The sequence below is a fragment of the Rattus norvegicus genome, chromosome 8 (genome assembly GCF_021556685.1).
Source record: "Rattus norvegicus strain SHRSP/BbbUtx chromosome 8, alternate assembly SHRSP_T2T, whole genome shotgun sequence".
NCBI lineage: Eukaryota > Metazoa > Chordata > Mammalia > Rodentia > Muridae > Rattus > Rattus norvegicus.
In genome coordinates this window covers 62,816,127-62,836,109 of record NC_141541.1, presented here as the reverse complement: position 1 = coordinate 62,836,109, position 19,983 = coordinate 62,816,127, and the positions used below count along the sequence as shown (strand labels likewise).

Below are 19,983 nucleotides of genomic sequence, written 5' to 3'. Positions count from 1 at the left end.
CATTAAGGACACACACTGTGAAGCCACCACCCACCACCTGGTACACATGGGACACGTCTTTACAGCTTGAAGGGGAGACTTGTGGAAGTGCCTAGTCTTTTTAAGATGTTGGTTTATGACACAAGGCATTATCTAAGAAGTCTTTTACCAGCTGGCGGTTTGGGCTTTGGTCTCATCCAGACTACGACATATTTGTTGGATCAGAAAGTCAAAGAATCGGGATTTTTGGAAAAACAGAAGGGACAGAAATAGGTCTTAAGATGACCAGACAAAACAGCAAGGGAAGGCACTGCATCTGGGAGAATATGGAGCAGCACAGGGGAGGGGGGCGGGGGCAGCATACAGGTCCAAAAACCTTTAAAAGCTCTGGCAGCCAATGGGCAATAAAAGCCATGAAAAATACTTCAGAGGATTCCTAAAGGACGGGTAAGGGCAGCTGAACAGACTCCAGGGTCAAGAGTTTGTCTGTGACTTCATTGGTCCTTCCTCAGGCCAGGTCGTGGGAAGGTGACCTGAAAAGGGACTTCCAGCAGCCTTCACCTGTAAACAAGCTGTCACACAGAGCCTCATCCCGACACCTACACCCCGGGTGCCATGTTAGCAGAGTGGGCCCCTCCCTCGTTAGTGCTCGGCCTCACCTTTATCCACGTGTACCTCGATAATCTTCTTCTCTCGGGTAACCTTGGCACCGCTGCAGTCCTCACAGCGGTCCTTGGGGTTGATACGCTCGCCCTGGCCCTTGCACTCGATGCACACAGTCTGGATCTGCTGCACCATGCCCGGCCCGATCTGCTGGATATGGATCTGCATCCCCCGCCCCTTGCACAGAGGGCACTTCTCCACGGATCCCTTCTTCCCACCAATGCCTGTGGAGGTGGGAGACAAGCAGAGAGAGGTGTCCCTTTCAGCAGGGAGCCGCCTGTCCCACTGGGCACTGGGCTCAGCATGCTGTACTTATTCAAACAATGTGGTGGTGTTTGGAAGAGAATAGCCAAGCAGATCCCATCTAGATGTTAACATCTAATCTCTGGGGTGCTAACGTCATGGGTGCACAGCAGCCTGGGACTGTAGGGAGCTACAGGACATAAGCCTCGTCACTGCAGGCCACCATACAGATCAGGCAGTTCTCTGTGTGACAACATGGGTCTTAGGGTCACCAGATTTTACTTCTCTTGAAAATCCAAATCTTAAACGAGGGTTTACGGGGACACTGGCCCTTCACACATGCCCTGTGATGGCAGAACAAAGATGTCTGCTGTCTCGCTCGACAGGAAAACGCTGCCAACCCCTACATTAGGAGAACTGTCCAGATCTGAAACTTTAAGAATGGATGCCAACACACTGACGCATAAAAACATTTAGACAAGCAGATAGGGCTTCAGGGCTCCCCGCTTACAAACCCTGCTCGACTCCCACACTGGACAAGATCCGTTATTTTTCTCGGATATGAGGGTCTGAGCTGTGAGAGGCATTCCGCCATTTGCTTTTACCTTCACATTTCTCACAAATTATATTTTTCTGGAGGGCCAGTTTCTTAGTGATTCCATTATATAAGTCTTCCAGAGTTACTGACAGCTGGTGTACAACATTCTTGCCTGCCGGGGGACAAAGAGCCAGTTAGTGGGACTGCCAGACCAGACCACTGCCTTACACTATACCCCAAGGCTCTTCTGGAAGCCAGGACACTAGAGCTGGGTCAGAGTCTGGTCTGCCCTGCCCTGCCCTGCCCTGCCCTGCCCTGCCCCGCCCCGCCCCGCCCCGCCCCGCCCCACCCCACAGGAAGTAATGCATCATTAAACCAACCTATCCTACTGGTCCCTACCAAGATGGAGAGCTAACTTCTGTCTACCTATGAGCTGGTTATCCAGTCATTTAGAAAAGTCAACAAAAAGACTGTCCATTTTCATTCTCTGAGGACACAACCCCTTCCTCAGCGATGAAGGATGACAGCCTCCAGCTGCTTCACTGGAACTCTTGCGTGGGCACCGAGCCTTTTACTTAATAAGCTCTTCTGTAGAGTAAGCCTACATCCTCCAGGGAGGAGTGTTTTTCTCTGACCAAAGCTCTAATCTGCATTCAGGACGGAGGGGAAGACTTGGCCTTCAGGATGCACGGGTACCACGCCTACTCCTGGGGACCAACACCCCAACACTTCCCTGTTGCCTGGGCCTGTGTTCTAGCGGTCACTGAGACAAGGTGTCCTGGGCTTTGATTGTCACCTTGGAGAGATGACTTAATTAAGGGTGTGAAGCTTCTCATTTCAGGATAGCTAGAGCGCCAGGCAAGAGGAGACACAAAGTTTTAATCACGTTCACACCTCCGAGCGTGTGAGCAGGCAGTACACCAGGAGTGGGGAGGGACTTTTCTCTTACAAACACTGCCATTTTCAGAACACTGTGTGCATAGAATTGACAGCCATGCTTTTTAAAGCTCAAAGCCAATTATAATATGAGGACAAATACATCTATCCAGGGGCTCCCACTGACCAAAGACACACTTCGTAAAACTAGTGAGTGTACCTCTCCAATCTAGCAGTGCAGTTAAGCTTGGCTGTGTGTATGGTTTTAGGATCCAAAGTGGATTATCTGCGGTAAGCTGGCAGGGGCGGGGCCATCAGCAGAGACAGACAATTCAGTCACACAGCAGCCAGCCAGCAGGAGATGGGGAGTAAAGAAATGAGGCCGGACAGAGGGGCGGAGCTCCGTGGCAGGGTGCATTCCCTAGCATGAAGCTCTGGGAGGTAGAAGCAGGAAGAGTTCAAGATCACCCCTCAGCTACACAAGGAATTTGGAGACAGCTTAGGACACATTAAACCAGGACTCAAAATAGGAGCCGGGAGCAGGAAGAGGGTAAGGGGCACATGAACACACACACAGGTAGTGTGTGTGTGTGTTTGTTGGGGGTGTCATTTACCTCCTAGGATTGAAGGTGCTGACCAGAATGGATTCTGAGAAGGCCGTTCATTTTAAAGCAGAGGTCAACTCTGTTTCTCAGAACATCTGATGTCGGCTGGGGATGAGGCCACCCTGAACATGGCAGTGTCCTGACCAGAATAATGAGAGAGCCTGCAGGCCTGGCCCAGATTGGGGCCCAAGAGATGGGTGGATGGGAAAGAGGGGAGGGAGGAGGGGCACTCTGGATAGATTCACTAAGCACTGAAGTGTCAGTTGTGTCCCTTCGGACACCAGCGCCTGGCCTTATGACGGGATGAATGTGACCTTGCTCCTTTGTTTCTTTAGGAACTGGGCATCACTGTCGGCTCAGGCGGGCCTAGAACTCAGTAATTCTCCTGTTCTGCTCTCCTGGGTGCTACATGTGTTCCTCTATCTATAATCCCATCTGCTCCTTTTTAATCGGGGCATTGGAAAGGTGTCAGGTAATTAAATATGCAAGAGAATCCAGCAGCCTGGACACTGATAAGATTCAAGACTATTTCACAATCCCCAATAGCCACACTCGTTACAAGCATGCTGCATCTTGATTCCTGCAACATGGACACTACAAACCGAGCTTACCTTTCCTTACAAGCATTTAGAGGCTGGAAAGATGGCTCCCAGGGTAAGGGCATTTACTGCCTGACGACCGACCTGAGTTCAATCTATAGAATCTACACAACTGAAGAGAGAACCAACTCTTGCACACTGTCTTCTGACCTACACACCTATACACACCCACACACACCTACACATACCTACACACACACACACATGAATAAAAAAATTAATTAAAAGCATTTACCTCTTCTCTCTCTAGTCATCCGCCCTCCACCACCAAAAAACATGTCAAAGATATCCATGGGTGAAGAGAAGCTGGGGCTACCCGATCCCCCTTCTTTAATTGCCTGTTCTCCACCTTGGTCATAGATGTCTCTTTTCTTTGGATCTGAAAGTACTTCATATGCCTGGGATATAAGTTTAAACTTTGGAGAGAGAGAGAGAGAGAGAGAGAGAGAGAGAGAGAGAGAGAGAGAGAGAGAGAGATATTAAAAATGAGTCCCAGAGAGGTTTGCGATGTTTTCCCATAAGCAAGCCTACCTCCCAGTCCCAAGCCACTCCCACCAGCTGCTACGATGTTAAGTCTATATATTTGCTGCCAAAGGACAAACATTATATGGAACTTTGCTATGGGGATATTTCAAGAACTGGGCTGGACAGTAGGGAGGAGAGAAAGCTCATCACCACTTGGCAGCACCAGCCAGAAGACATGGAGTCCAGCAGGAGAAGGAGACCCCCAAGGCTTCATCTCCAAGCAGCCTAGGGCTCAACGTGCTACCATGGTTTCCAGCTACAGGAATCACTTAATAGATTACAAGTGTGAAATCCAACCTCGGCCACCCGTGAGCACTTGCTGGCATGCCAGATACTACTGTGTGTAGCTGTCCCAGCTCTGCCTCTCCTAGCATCTTCCCGATCTCAGTCACGACGATGCCAGTCTCACCTGTCAACAAAATCCTGGTGGTGCTTACTCTCCATCTCTATCTCTGGAACTCTGACAGACACCATACCCCACGTGTGGAATGCCTTCCAAAACTTTACCACCAGAATCTAATTGTAAGAAAGGAACTAGCAAACCCAAACTGAGAGGGGCATTCTGTAAGTCTAAACAGGAGTTAGCATGGAGGCTCACCCTCTGAGTGATTACACACAGGTAAAAATGGTTATAAAGACTGGTACTGGAACAAAACTGGAAACGTTAACTATGTTTCCAATTGAAAGTCATACAAGGGGATATCTTTAAGGATGTCCTTGTTCCTGGGGAGAACATGCTACAGTATTTAACTGAACATTCCTTACAAAAGTTCTAGCAACAGGTATACTATGTGACAACATATCTGTAATTGTTGAGGCCAGGAGGAGGCTGTTCTCAGCACACTCTTAAGTATATGGACCTATCTAAAATAAGACAACTAAATAAAACACTAAAACCTGTAATTTTGTCCTTTGCTCTCTTGTGCTATCCAGTAACCTCACTCCCGCTTTTTGAGTCTGTTCTGCCCAAGCCTGTGAATTGTGAACCTCCCAAGCCACCATTCTTGCTGTTACCTACAACCAACTCTGCCCTCCTCTTCTCTTTGGCCCCAGTATTTGTGTTTTGGAAAGGTCTCACTTTGTAGCATAGTCGTGCCTAGAACTCACTATGTCACCCAGGTTGACCTCAAACTCACAACAATCCTCCTGCCTCCATCTTCTAAATTCCTGATTTCAGTTCATCTCTGGTCCACAGCCTCCTTGCTCTCTCTGAACACTGTTACATGTCCCTACAACAAGCACAGGTCTTCAAGCCTCTGCTCAAAGCCTCCTTTCCCAGGGAGCCTAAAGCCCTCATGACCCAGCTTTCAAACTGCAAGCCCACCCACTGGTCTCCCAGCCCCTTCCAAGGCATTCCTTTCTGCCATGCTGCACTATGAGTCACACTATTGCCCCAGGAAGATGGGCGGCCAGCCTGGGATACCAAGATGTCTGAGCCTACAACTGTGTATGCCATTCGGACAATACTTGGCAACTATCTGTTAAATGAACAGCTCTGGAAGTTTAGATAAGAATAAATGAGGTTGGCTCTTGGCCCTCTGAAGGCTAATCACTCCTTGGTAGGACATAAGTATAAAGTATCTTTCATGACTTCTTAGACCCTACAGGGGAAAATAAATGCCACAAAAGCACAGATAAAGAAGCCGACAGAGACGTTAGTAAGTCACCCCATGTTCCACAGACCCCTGACCAAGACCAGGAGCAACAAATCAACATCAGCCAAAAAAAATCAAACAAAAAAACAGGATTAAAAAGTTTTAATTAAGCCTTTTATGTATGTATATGTACGTATATATATACACGCATATGCATGTAGGCACCATGGAGGCCAGAAGAGGTCATATGGATCCCTGGTACTGGAGTTACAGGGCGTGAACTGCCTGACATGGGTTTCATCCTCTGTAAGAACAGTAAGTGCTCTTAGCCTCTGAGGCATCTCTGCAGCCCCTGAGAGTGAGTATTAAAAACCCTTCATGGAGTGGGGAAGGTGACTCACAAGGTACAAGTTCCTGCCATACTGACCCAAGTTCAGATCCCCAGAACACAGGAAAAAAGCTTATGTGGTATATGAGTTTTTATAATCCTACAATGTAGGAAGAGAGACAAGAGGGGTTGCCTGGAAGCTCTAGGGCCAGCTAGCCTAGAGTACACACAGCACAGTAACAGAAACAAAAGATGCCCGGCTTCAAAAACAAGGTAGGAGGCAAGTATTAATTCCAAGAGCTGTCTCAGTTCCACAGAGATACCATGGCACGCCCGTACCTACCCTCCAGCACACACAAAGCCATCAGCATCCATACCTAGCAGTTTATATTCTGGGTTAACTCCCATAGTACACTGTTCAAGGAAGTGAGGAGCACACATTACCATTGCTTTCTCCAGTAAAACAAAAATATCGAAACACACCACCAACCGGAGGCATGGGGATTAAATACATAGTTTGGCAGGCCAGAAAGTAAGTAGGCTGGGCTGCTACCTGGAGCTTCTGGAGTCTTTGAAGGAAAGTATGCTCAGGAGGATCCACTAAAACACCCACCAAACACCCTGGATGCCCCAAAGAGGCTTGGGTTTAACAGATGAACAGATGAACTGAAGAATAGAAAAAAAAAAAAAACCAAAAACCTTCCTTGTCACTTGGGTGATTCAATTATAGGCCAGACCTGATGGGACAGGGGCTCCAAATGCTTGTAACAGGTTCTACTTCTGTGAACCTGTTAGAAGACCTTCTTTCCTCCCTGTTGGGATTAGGGTTCTATGATTTTTGCCACAGACCTTTTATGGAAAGACTCCAGCTGAGAAATGGCTGAGAACCACATAGCAACCTGGAAAAGTACTTATGATAAAGTACTAAGAAGAAGGGAAAACATTCCAGGTATATAGCTCACTCCCGTCATCTCTACACTCTAGGAAGCTAAGGAAGATGTTGCCCTGAAGTCCACCTGGACTCCTAGATACTTTGTTAACAAAGCAAAAACAAAAACAAAAGGAAGGGAGGGATGGAGGGAGGGTGGGAGGGTGGGAGGGTGGGAGGGTGGGTGAGGGCCCGGAGAGATGGCTTTTCCTCTGTATTCTGAAAATTCAGTCCTTTTCTTTGAGACAGAGTCCCAAGAATCCCAGATGGCCCATGAATTTCAAAATAGCCTTGAACTTCAGATCCACTTGCTTTTGTCTCCCAAGTGCTACAATTGCAGGCATGCACATGCACCTGGCTTCCATGGCACTGGGGATCAAACCCAGGGCACTGTGCATGCCAGGTAAGAGCTATACCAGCTGAGCTATACCCCCAGCCCACATTCTGAAACTTTCTGCGTTGTTACTGTTCAGATTTTTATCTTGGACATGTTACTAAAACCAAAATCTATAATGAAACTGGCCAAAAGACCAAATGCATCTCGGTAAGTGATCTGCTATCATCACCTCTGAAAGGGACTATTCTTGCTGACCTGCCATCCCGTGTCTTGCAGAAAACCAACTGCAGCTACAACAAGCATAGACTTCATGTAGGGCAGAATGGCTGACAACAAACACAGGCTGCCCACTGCTTAGCAACACAGGACAACAGAGCAGAAAACAAAGACCAACACTCTGCCGGCTTCTCAGCTGTCCCAGGACTTGGTGGAAAGGACTCACTCAATCTAGGTTTGGAGACATTAATAATACATGACAAACTTAGGTGGAAAAAAACCCACAAAGTCCCACCTGTAGCATAAACAGTAGTCCAAAACTACATACAAATTCTCACAAAAAAAAAACCTGGAAAAGCCCAGTGCATGCAAGGACCAGAAGAGAAGCTACATGGTGTGTGAATGAATGAATGATAGCTCTCTGGGGAATTCTGTAGCAGTTTCCACAAACTGTGTCCCTGTCTCCTCATCCCCTCAGGTTTGCAATCCACATTTCTCCCCAGTCCCTCTTCACTGTGCCTTCCCTCCCACTGTGAGAGTTCTCCTGCTTACACACAGAATTAAAGTCTGTTTCTTCTGACCTCATTCCTCAGCCAGTCAACAAACATTTTAGCATCTATATGGCACGGTTAGATTCATCCACGCCCTTAAGTGGAACTGGCATCAGACAGACCACTAAGGGTCAGAACAGTAAGATAAGGTTGAAGGCTAGCTGGCCAGCCTGTGGTCAGGAGTGACCTCTGCCAGATGACTTAGTAAAGAACTAAAGAAAATGGGTCACCCCTTCATGAAAAGTAGAGAGGGAACTGTATTTCTGACAGTGGGTACACACTGCCCTCCTCCCAGTAAAGAAAAGAGAAACCTACCTACCACATCTTACTTTGTAAAAGAATTATTTATGTGATACTACCTTGGTTACCTGGCTATAAATAAATATTAGTTTAAACCAAGGGCAAACAACCTGCCTGGGCAGGTGAGTAGGTGTTGAAAGCCACGCACTATGCAAAAACGGCAAATATAATTTGCTCTTAAAGCTTGACCACAGCAAAAGCACTCTCAATTTCAGATGGGAAGCAAACAGCAGGGATTGCCTCTTGGTGACTTCGATGTGACCTGAGACCAGAATGGAAGGCTTCTCCCCAAGTTGCCTGCTGAAACAAAACAGAAGGCAACTCGGAAACCTCGAGGCTCTCCTTAAAGAATTGTCTGCAGGGTGGAGAGATGGAGGGATGGGGAGACAGCTGCTCTTTCGGAACCTAGGTTCAATTCCTAGCACCAATATAGCAGTTAACAACCATCTGTAACTTCAGTTCCAGAGGATTCGCACCTTCTCCTGGCCTCCAAGGGCAGCGGACCAGCATGCGGTGCACAAGGTACTTCCAGGCAAAGCATCCATACACACAAAGTATCAAAAAAGAAGGCCGGCTACTGAGAACTGAACGGAGGGAGCAGGTCTGCGAATCACCCGACACAATGCAGGGAGCTGGTGACTTTAAAAGCTACAGTAAGCCACCTAAATACAGACAAGAAGGGACACAAATGGGTATAATGGTCTTACAGGGAGGCATTTTAAACTTGTGACAGCCACATTCGGCACATGAGGCTAAATATAAATATTCTATCATTGCCGCCACCAGCCAACCTTCGCTCAGGAGCTCGACTGCCCCGGCTTGGAGTTACTAATGCAGACAGGGATTTTGATCCAAGTGTCATTTCCACAGGTCTAAATGCTAGGCAGGATGAACAGTGGCCCCAAAAGTGGTCCAGGTGTGACCGCTATGAGCTCCAACCGCGGCACTGGTTCCCAAGACAGCCAAAGTTGGGTTTTGTTTATTTGGTTGGTTGGTTGGTTGGGTTTTTTTTTTTTTTTTTTTTTAAACGGCAAGAAGTGAAGAAAGAAAAGAAACAGGAGAGCTAGCCAGCTCTCCTTGCAATGGCTGGCACTTTGAGTCGCCTATTCAGGTGGGTCATGTCCTCTTTGGGAACAAAATTTAGAATGTCTTATTTGTGTAAACAGGATGGAAATGGTTTAAATTAGGACACCAATATGCAGAGCACTTCAGCCTATTATCTGTCTGTGCTTATGGTCATCTGTGGGTCATTTGTCACAGGAAACCTGGAGTTCTCACTATAAACAGCTGTGTCAGGTTACAGACTTCTGCATCCCTGATTAATAAGGACAACAAAAAAATGACGTTTCTGTGTCTGAAAACTGTATCAGGCAGGAGGTGGCCTTACAGATCAAATCCACTCAGTCCCTTTCGAGAGACACTGGGTTTGTCTCATCACAGGAACTCATCCCTAGGGCTTATGCAACACGCGGAACATAAACACAATATTTCGCTGCCGGGAGTGCCCACCAAGCACACAGCTTCTGTTCACCGGTGCCAAGGTTTCTGGTTTGCCGGCGTCCTCTCCCATAGGAATCACCTCTGAGAGCTGGGCTCCCATAGGTCAGTCCGGGAGCACCGTCAGGGTCCTCACAGCCGGGAGGCAGGGGCTCCAGAAACACTTGTAGAGTGAACGGAGGCACGGATGGCTCTCCGACTGGCGCCCTGCACCTAGCCTTGCTAGGCGCCCCAGACTGACTGCGCCCCGCGGCCTCCCTCGGGCTGGCGCGGCGCCTGGAGAGAGCCTCTGCGCCGCCTTCAATAATTCACAGCCCGGGTCCTCCCGTGACCCCGACGCCCCGAGGGGCCCCGCACCTTTTCGCCCTCATCCGGGTTCTTGTCTGGGTGGTACTTGAGCGCCAGCTTCCGATAGGCCTTCTTGATCTCCTCCGGGGACGCGCTGGGCTTCACCCCCAGGATGTCATAGTACTGGGTCTCCTTCACCATCTTGTCTCTGCGGGGTGGGGCGGGCGAGGCGGGTCAGCGCGTCCCCGACGCCCCCCGGGCCTCCGGCCCGCGCCCCCGCCGCCGGCCTGAGCGTCACGGTCTCGGTCGCGGCCGCTTCCCGGGATTCCGTCCCGAGCGTGCGCCCGGGACCCACTTGTGCACCCGGCACCGCCGCACTCGAGCCGCCGGCACCTCCGCCGCGGGCTTTTATTCGGCGCCGGCGGAAGGTTCCGCCAGGAGGCGTGACGCCACAAAGGCCCAGAACGTTCGCGGAGGTTCCGGCGGCTCCCGGGCTCGGTTCTCAGGCCGGCCGGGCGCGCGCGCTCACCCGTTCTCCTCGGAAGTCTGCTCCTCTGGCTGGCCGTCCGACTCCCCGGAGCTCCAGTTCTGATTGCCGCCACGGGCCATGTTGGGATGCTCGGTGGCGGGGGTTTTCGGCGTGGAGGATTCGGGCTTCGTGGTGGAGGTTGGCCGCTGCCGGCTGTCACGCCGCCCCGAGGCTGGCCCCTTGCCCTTGCGTGGGTCCCCGGGGTTAGGCCGCTCTGAGATCCGCTGGCTTGCAGGAGGGCCTCGTGTGCGCGAACCCTGGGCGGAGGAGAGCTTGGACTGGAAGGGCAGCGTGCGTGCTGGCCCCACCCGGCCTCTGCCTCGGGGTGTGGCCGCCTTCTGTTCGGTCACTGCGGGGGTGTGCTCTGGGGTCTGCCTCGGATTGTTGCATTTTTGAGGGTGTTGGAGTGGATGGCTGCCTTCTGCGGTGGTGTCGAGATCCTGTGGTTGCTGGTTCCCCCTAGGCATCTTGAAGGCTGGGTGACCCCCTTAGCCTTTGAAGATGTGAACGGCGGCCTTCAGGTGGCCTTAGTTTGGACGCCGGCCTCTCTACTGCCCACAGCTGGAAACCTCATAAGTACCCCAAGGGTGAGGGGTGACGTCTCCCAGCTGTGAGCAGTGATGACGTCTGTCATATGTGAACAGTGACATCTTCCTAAGTCTTTCAAGGATAGGCAGTGATCTCTCTTTTTCTTGGGAGTGGGAATCCCCCAACGCACATATCAGTGCACAAATGGACCAAGGCAGAGCCATCGGTCCAATATTGCAGCTCTAACGGGTGCTGAAGCGAACAAAACCAGGCGGTCCAATCTTCTACTTCTCTAGGCTGCTTTCAACGGCTGCCACGATTAAGACTACTGAAAAAATGTGGGCGTGGACTGGCTGCTGCAGCGCTATCAGAATACTGCAGACCCTTCTGGCCTATTTAGGCAACAGTTTATCCAGGAGAGGAAGCCACCCTGCCTAGCTCCCTGGGGTTCCCTGACGCGGGTTTTGATCCGGTGGCTAAAGCTCCTCTTTTATGTGTGCAATAGGGATACAAATGACTTAATACCCATGAGAAATTAAACCAAGCCACTAGCTTCTTTTCCGGGGAACATGGTCATTCACCTTCTGGATCTTGCTCCTCCTGGTAGAGCAATCACTTTGGGGCAGATTCAGAACTGGAGGTCCCATATCTTCTCACCTACATGAACCTTTGCCCCTGGGCTTATTTCTCCAATACTGGGACATGTTCAAGTGCCCGTCGTTCTCACAGGACATCTGTAAGGATCAAAGATGATGACAGCTAGAAAGCCTCCTGACAACCTGGCTCGCTCATGGGGATCACTTAGAAACATTTTTTTCTTTCCTTTTTTTTTTTCTTTTTTGTTACTTATGTTGTAAGACCTTGCAACATAGCTTTGACTGCCCTTAAACTCAGGATCCTCCTGTCCCAGGCTCCCAAATGCTGGGATTAAAAACATGAAGCATGACACACAGCTCACCTAAAACTCCAGGCTATATCCCAGTTACGGCTGAGCTTCCAGAGAGAGAAAGTGCAGGCACCCTGTCAAGTGGACCTAGTGTTGGCGCTAGAGCTGAGGACACAGTGCAGCTTCACAGTTTTACCCAGATTCAGCTCTGTGGCCCAGTGGCATTGGTAGGAGAGGCATGGGTGAAAGGTGGCTTAGGTGTGGTTAGAACCTAGAAACTGAGTTCTCTCTATAAACAGTTTATAGCTGACTGGCCTCAAACTTGTGTTCTTAACCTTCCAAATGTTGGGGTTACAGGTGTGCACTGCTGTGTGTTACCCAGCATATTATTTCTGACTGATGGGTTTTCTTTCTTTGGGCAAGGTTTCATTCTATATTCTTGACTGTCCTAGAACTCACTATGTAGCCTTCCACCTCACAGAGATGCACTTGTCTTGGACTCCCAAGTGCTATGGTTAAAGGCTTGGATTTTTTTTTTTAAATCTTTACATCTTAGCTAAACACAGATACAAAATTGCCTTTTACCAACCTCTATACTGTTTCCTCTGAGCATTTTCCAGCCTAGATCTGTAAAGACTGTGTCTCTAAGATGACCCCCACCTCCCTTAAAATCCCTGCCTGAAAAATCCAAGGTTGCCAAAGGACTGACTGTCCTAGCCCACATCTGAGATTAGGGCCTCTGGCTCCAAGTCCCCTTTAGAAGGTGGAATCTTGACTGATCACTGCCGGCTCTCTGTGCACACAGTAGCCAGTCTTGTTTACACCAACCACTCTTAAATTTTCTTACTTCCCGGATGACCCTGTAGAAGTCCTTCTTGTCCCTCTCCCTGTACCCTCATCCTTTCTGTAGAAGTCTAGGTCCTTTTCCACACATAGAAGTTGAAATCTGTTCATTCAGACTCTTGGCAAAATTTATTACTGACCAAAATCTGTCCTCAACACTTGTATAAGTGTTAGCTTGGGTTTCTCTTGTTTTTGTTTGTCTTTTGAGACGTGGTGCCAAGAATGATATCGAACACTCTGACCCTCTGCCTTCCCATCTATCTTTGACAAAGACTTTTGATGACCTGATTTTTGTTCTCTAGAATTTTACTTATGAGGATTTGAGGCTGCATGCACATCAGTTATGTGTTTGTCTACATGGTTGCCATCCCTCCCCCAAATCTATATTGTAGGTGACATTGGTTTTCCGATCTCGATGAACAATGTTGTTTCCTTAGAGTCAATAAACATGCAGAGTACTGGCTTGTAAGTGTAAAGGGAGCCTGGTAGTACTTAAATGAGTGCATTTGGGGAGTGTGGAGCCATTCCACTACTATCTTTTCCAGATGGGGAAACTTTTAAGTGACTGGTACAACCAGAAGGCACAGTATGGACCTTGTTCCCACTCCTGGGACTAGATCCTTTTTGACTGGGGCAGAATGAAAATCAAAGCAAGTGTGGTAGCAGCTTTTGCCCAGGGAATCTAGCCTGGGTTCTCCATAGAGTCTTCTCACAAGGAAGAGCCACATCTGATTGGGAAGGGGGACAGGAAGGACTTCATAGAGGAGGGTCAAAGGTCAGACACCAAGGAGCTGGAAGTACCTTGAGTGGAGGTGGGAGGAGAGGAGTTGTGTTAGACAAAGGCAAGAGAGCCTGGCAAGCTCGCAGAAGGACTGGAGATCACAGCAGATCCCTGGATACCTGGGAGAGTACATTGCTTCTCAGCTGATGGGATCTGGGAGCAAGGGTTACATTCTGGGAGGAGCAGTGACTATGGGAGCTGGGTGTGCCCCCTCACAGAGAGTGCTGAGCCGGACAGACAGGTTTGAGTGGTTGGCCCAGAGAAAGTGTGGAGTGAGGAAGAGAGGGCCAAGGAGAGACTTTGGGGAGCAGTTGCCTGGAGGAGATGAAAAGAGCAAGAACAGCCATTGGCCATTGATGAGGCAGAGACCACCGCTCCCCAAGAAAATGGAAATTCACTGAAGCCACAAAGATCAGAGCAGCAAGAAGGGACAGAGAGGAACTAGCTAGTCCCCCAGAGCCCAGCACAGCAGCACTGATACTTGGCAGGGGAAGATTTGGAGCATTTCCAATGAAATGTGTTGGCTTACAAAACAGTTGCCGTTCAAACCTTTGTTTCATTATCACATGAAACTTCTGCTTGGAGAAGTCCTGCCTCTCACTGGCTGTGTGACTCTGGGCAAGTAATTACGTCCCTCCCTGAGCCGTTGCATTCTCTCTTTACAAAATGAGAGGAGCACCCAGTTCAACCAAGCAGACAATTGCCTGTAATCCCAGCTACTCAAGTGGCCTAGAATCCTGCCTGCTACTCTGTACAGAGTATGACCAAGGCCAACCTGGACAACTTAGTGCATCCCTATCTCCAAAAGTGAGGAGAGGGCTTGGGCTGTAACCTGTGCAAGCACGAGGACCGGGGTTTGATTCCTAGCCCCACATAAAAGCTGGGCATGGTGACAGCAGCCCGAAATCTAGCACAAGGAGGCAGAGACAGGAAGATCCCTGGGCTTGCAGGCCAGACAGTGTAATTAGCAAACTTCCAGCTTCAAATGATACATTGTCTCAAAGAATCAAATGGAGAGTGATTGTGGAAGACACTTTGTTAACCTCTGCACACAAGTCCATCACCACCAATAACAAAAAGAGGGCTGAAGGTGTGGTAAAGTTTTTGGCTAGCATTCATGGTGTCCTGGATTCAATCCTCAGCATTAACCTTGGATGGAGGGAAACAAAGAATGGGGGAGGGACTAGAAGAGGAAAAAGGAAGAAGGGAAATGGGAAGGAGAGGAAGACTAAGGGTGGAGGAAAGGATGTGGGGCAGGATGGGAGGAGCTGTTTCTAAAGCTGTGGGAAATTAAATGAACGGAGAATGTATAAAGGGCTCAAGTGATTGCGACATCGTTTGTGTGTACTTTCTTTGTGATGTTGCCTGAGTCCTTGTGTTGCTCGCAGACTAGCAACACCTGAGAATCTGGGTGAGCCAGGGGCTCCACACCATAGAAAATTTAAAGAACTCACTGAACTCACCCACTCTCATTTTGCTTAAACAGGCTTATGATGTTTCTGTGGATTATAGATCCTGTCTCTGAAAGCCCGCTTCCTTTTGGAAGCTGACCTTCACCCAGAGTTGATGTCATCTTTATTTGGGGATACAGAACTATGAAAATGATGACGTGACATCCCAAGTGTTTGGGACACCTTTTGTGTCCCAGCTACAGAAGGTGTAGGACACAGTGGGAAGCTGGCACCACCTTACCCTCACAGAGGGCAAGGACACATTGGAGGTGAAGCTTTAATATGTGTAATGAGGGTAGGGAAGGAAGACTTCACCTGCGTTCTGGGTAGCCAAGCGGTGTCCTGGCATTGGTAGAGCCTGCAGGTCTGGGGAGGAAAGTGCCAGGGAAGACTGAAGGGCCTAGGTGAGAAGACTTGGCTTCAAAGGAACAGAAAGGGACCACTGTCTCTGGAACAGAGAAGACATGGAGATATGGACCTTTGTTTTGGGGTTGTACTTTTTGGAGAAAAGAGAAGCCCCTAAAAGTTTTTAAGGGTGAAATTGTTTCTATTTAGTCTATAAAATTTACTTTGTTGTTTTTGTTTTAGAAACATGGTTTCACTATGTAGCTCTGGCTGTCCTGGAACTCACTATGCAAACCAGGTTAGTTTTAAATTCAGAGATCTGCCTACCTCTGTCTCTTCAGTCCCGGGTTAGCGGTGTGTGCTACTATGCCACTTATGGTAGGCTTATATATTTAACTTCAGCAAACACACCCTGTTGTCATAAGCAACATCTTTGCACTCTTGTCCTAGTTCTAGTAATGTAGGATTATAAAACATTTCTTGAGTCATTGTATCTTTTAGTTTTAACCTGGAGACATTTTCTTTTGAAGCATAGCAAGATTCTCAATTGTCAGAGTAATGCTAAAGTCAAAATGACCATGAATTGTATGCATCAGACTTTGAACACTGTGATGGAATCACATAGGATTAAATGATAGTTATTATAGAAAAATTACAAATATTTTTCTTCCATTATATACTTCCACTATGTGGTCTATTTTTTTTTTATTCTTTTTTTTTTTTTTCCGGAGCTGGGGACCAAACCCAGGGCCTTGCGCTTCCTAGGCAAGTGTTCTACCACTGAGCTAAATCCCCAACCCCGGTCTATTTTTTAAAATGTCTTTATTAAGGAATAATTGACACATGGTGAATTGTACATAAAGTATACCACTCAGTACATTTGGATATCCTTCTATTCCCCTATTAAACCATCTCCTTAATTGAGATAGTGAACATATTCATAGCTTTCAAACTATACTCCTGAGTGCATATACACTTTCAGGATGGCCTGTCTAAGCTTGCAGCAGTCAGCAGCTGAGCTGGAGCCTCACCCTGTTTGGCTCACTGCAAAATAAACTCATCAGTACATGGGGTGTGCGATATTGACTCTGTCAGTTCCTAGTTGTGTAAACAAGTTACTTCATTGCTTCAGTTGTTTTGTTTTGATCTTTAGAAAGTACCTGTCTCACAGGGTTTTAAGGAATTCTGATATGTAATAAAAAGCCCTAGGTGGTGCTTGACGGTAGTCAGTCAGTGTTGGCCATTGTTATGATACAGACTCTTGCCCGGATGTAAAAATCAATGGGAGGAGGGGGTAAGAGGTAGTTGAGTGGATAAAAGTGTTTGTTGGACAAGTGTAAGCACCTGAGTTCAAATCCCCAGGATCCGTGTAAGAGCCAGAGGTGTGGTGGGGAGCATTTGTAATCCTAGCCCTTAGAAAATGAGAGGCAGACAGGAGTCTTGCTGGAAACTTAAGGGCTGGTGTAGGGAACATCAAAACAGCAGAAACCCTGCTTGGAGGTGGAAGGTAAGGCAGGGGCAGAGTCACTCGTGCCTTTACTCCCAGCACTCGAACTCTGGAGGCAGACGCAGGTGGATTTCTGAGTCCAGGGCCAGCTTGCTCCACAGAGTAGGTTTCAGGACAGCCAGGGTTTTACAGAGAAACTCTGTCTCAAAACAAAGGTGGAAGGTAAGAACCAACACACAAGGTTGTCTGCTGATCTCCACACACGTGCTATGACAAGTGCACGCCCACATTTACCACAGGAATGTGTGTGCATACACTTAAATGTACACTCACTCACACAAAGTCAAATAGGGCAGAGAAGTGTGGAAAGTTCCCTCTCCAGGCATGGAGCTAACTCATTCACTTACCTCCACTATACTTCTAGGAAGCTAGATGCGTGTGTCTAGCTCTTTCCACAGCTGTGGTCTGTCCTACACCACCAGTGCTGGTTCGTGATTGCTAGAGCTCCCAGTAAGCTGCATACTTCTGTAGACCAGGAGTGTATAGTTGCCAACATCCTCCAATCCCCAGGCTCAGCCCTCACCTCATCTCTCCTCTCTCGTTCTTTCCCTCGCCAAAGCTTGGGGTGTTCCGTGGACTCTCCCAGCCATGGTCTCTATTTTAAAGCAAGCCCTTTTCAGCCTCAGTCCCTTGGTCCCTATCCCCTCTATGTTCTCCTCTCCTATTTCAGCTGAGTGTCAGCTACATCACATTTCCAGGAGCCCAGTAGCACAATCACCCCAAGCATGCAAGTTCTCTGAGCCATCTGTAGTGTCTACAGTCCAGTGCTGTCCTCAGCTCAGGAGGCTGGAAGGGCAGACCTGGAGTCCACCAAGAAGCAGAGACACACATTTGCAGTCTTGCTAGCAAGAAGGTGGGGAACATTCTGAAATGTGCATTAGGGCCGGCAAGAGGGCTCAGTGAGTAAAGGAGGACCTGAGTTCAGTCCCCAGGACCAACACAATGGAAGGAGAAAACTGACACCTGCCAAGTTGTCCTCTGCCTCCCTACTTACACTGTGGCGTGTACCCTTCCTACACACACAAACACAAGCATGCAGAAATGCAGGGTGTGAAAAATGTGAGTCCAAGCAACCGGCTTTGAACTGTTTAGAAACTCTAATTGGAAAAACAAAGTGCTAAGCTAGAAAGGAGTTTGAGAGTCAGAAGGTCAGGCTCAAAGAAACAGAGCTGAGCGTGACGCCACCCTTCCGTCATCCCAAGAACTCGGAGGCCAAGGCTGGAAGACTGGCTTAAGTTCGAGGCATCCTGAGCTATGACAAGTGAAAAGCCATCGCTGTTTAACCAGACACTGTCTCAAAATAACAAAAGTGTTCTGGTTTGTCACGGTTTGCCCTGGAGTTATCTGTATTTTGATGCTAATTCTGCTGCCCCGAGGACGGCTGCCAAGTCACTTACTCAGGACTCCGGTGACTTCATCAGAACCTTCTCCTTATTTTAATTTGTAAAATAAATTTGAGAACTGGTGGTTGGGCAGGGGAAGGGAAGGTGGAACAGAGGAGGAGGAGGAGGAGGGAGCTGAAGCACAGAGCGTAGAGAGACCACAAGTTATAAGGGGTTTCACAGCTGGGGAATAGGATAGTCGTACATCTGCCCGGCCTAGGCCTGAGCTTGTATTGATACTAATCGAGCTGTGTTTTCTTTGTACGGGCTTATTAGGGTTGGAGAGGCTACTCCAACACTGGTTTGTCTCCATTGTCAGCTCGACTGAGTTGGGGATCACTCAGGAGACATATCTGCAGAGGAGTGTGAGTGTTCCCAGAGAGGTATAAGCAAAGAGGGCAGACTCACCCTGAGTATGATACCATCGGGTGAGCTGGAATCCTGGGCTGAACAGAAGGGGAGACAGCCAGTTGAGCACCTGTGTTCATCTCCCTTGTGCTACCTGACAGTGAACTCTGAGCCGCTTGCCTTCTGTCCCTGTTGACATGCTTTCCCAGCCCAGGCTGGGTTTGTAACTTCAAACCATGAGCCAAAGTAAACCCTTCCCCACTGAGGGCTTATCATAGCAGTGACAAAAGGAACATACATTTCCCCTCCTCATCAGCTAACATATCCCTAGAGACCGTCAGGCTCTGAACAAGAAGTTGAAAAGGCTCATAACTATATTCTAGCAGTTCATCCTCACTACCAAGTAGAGACAAATTATGAGACACTGTGTACATGCAGTTTGTAATTATGTATATATTATATATAAAATGTGATATATACATATATTACTGAAAATATGTGTGAATATAGTGTGTATAGTTTTATATATAATTATATGTATAATTTATGCCTATATATTTCTTGCCAATAAGGAATAAGGAGAGACTGGGTCAGTGAGCCTCTGCCCCACCCACAGCAGGTCTCACAGAGGAAGCTATCAGAGCTAGATTACACTGGGCAGTGGGCAGTTGTACCATGGGTCCAGCATCACTGGAGTGGCCGTGGTCATCTAATGGGGGTGGGGGAGGGGGACTATTTTTAACTTTTAAATCTCTTAGCATTTGATGACAGCATAATAGTAAAAGACACAAAACTCAGTGACTTCTTTTGCACATACATGTGTATGCCCGCTGGGCCACCTGGGTCAGATGTACCAGATATAGAACAATCCTGTCACCCTGTAAGTTTGCTCATTGAGTTTTGTCACTCGGTTTGTCTGCTCTTGACCTCCATCTAAATGCAATATTTCTTTCTCTTTGTCAGCTTTTGCTCACCATGCACTTCTGATATTGTCCCCCCCACCCCATTGATATTAGGGATCAAACCTAGGGCTTCCTGTCTGCGGGGAAAGCACTCTACCTCTGAGCAATGGTCTCACTACAGTGCCCAGACTGGTCTTCACGATTTAATCCTCCAGCCTCAGTCGCTGGAGTAGCTGAGATTACAGGCCTGAGTTTCCAGGTCCCCAGTCTGGCAGTGAACTTAACGGTTCAGGGGCCGGGTACTTATTTAACTGTTATGGTGGCGGTGGCAGAGGCAGCGTGTACAGCAGCTGCAGCAGCAGTGGGGTGTTCTCCCTACCAACAGCCTAGCAAGCTGTTTGTCCATCCACTGA

General features: G+C 48.4%; 1 protein-coding gene across 2 annotated transcripts in view; it reads right to left on the bottom strand.

Annotated features, from left to right (window-relative positions):
• Window positions 1–19,983, bottom strand: part of Dnaja4 (DnaJ heat shock protein family (Hsp40) member A4) — a 33,846-nt gene that overhangs the window by 6,162 nt on the left and 7,701 nt on the right. The window contains 5 exon segments of one of the 2 annotated variants that reach the window (NM_001025411.2): window positions 639–866; window positions 1,491–1,595; window positions 3,739–3,919; window positions 10,138–10,276; window positions 10,598–11,140. In NM_001025411.2, coding sequence (NP_001020582.1) covers window positions 639–866; window positions 1,491–1,595; window positions 3,739–3,919; window positions 10,138–10,276; window positions 10,598–11,064 — 1,120 coding nt within the window. In that variant the 5' untranslated portion in view covers window positions 11,065–11,140. 2 annotated transcript variants of the gene reach the window in all.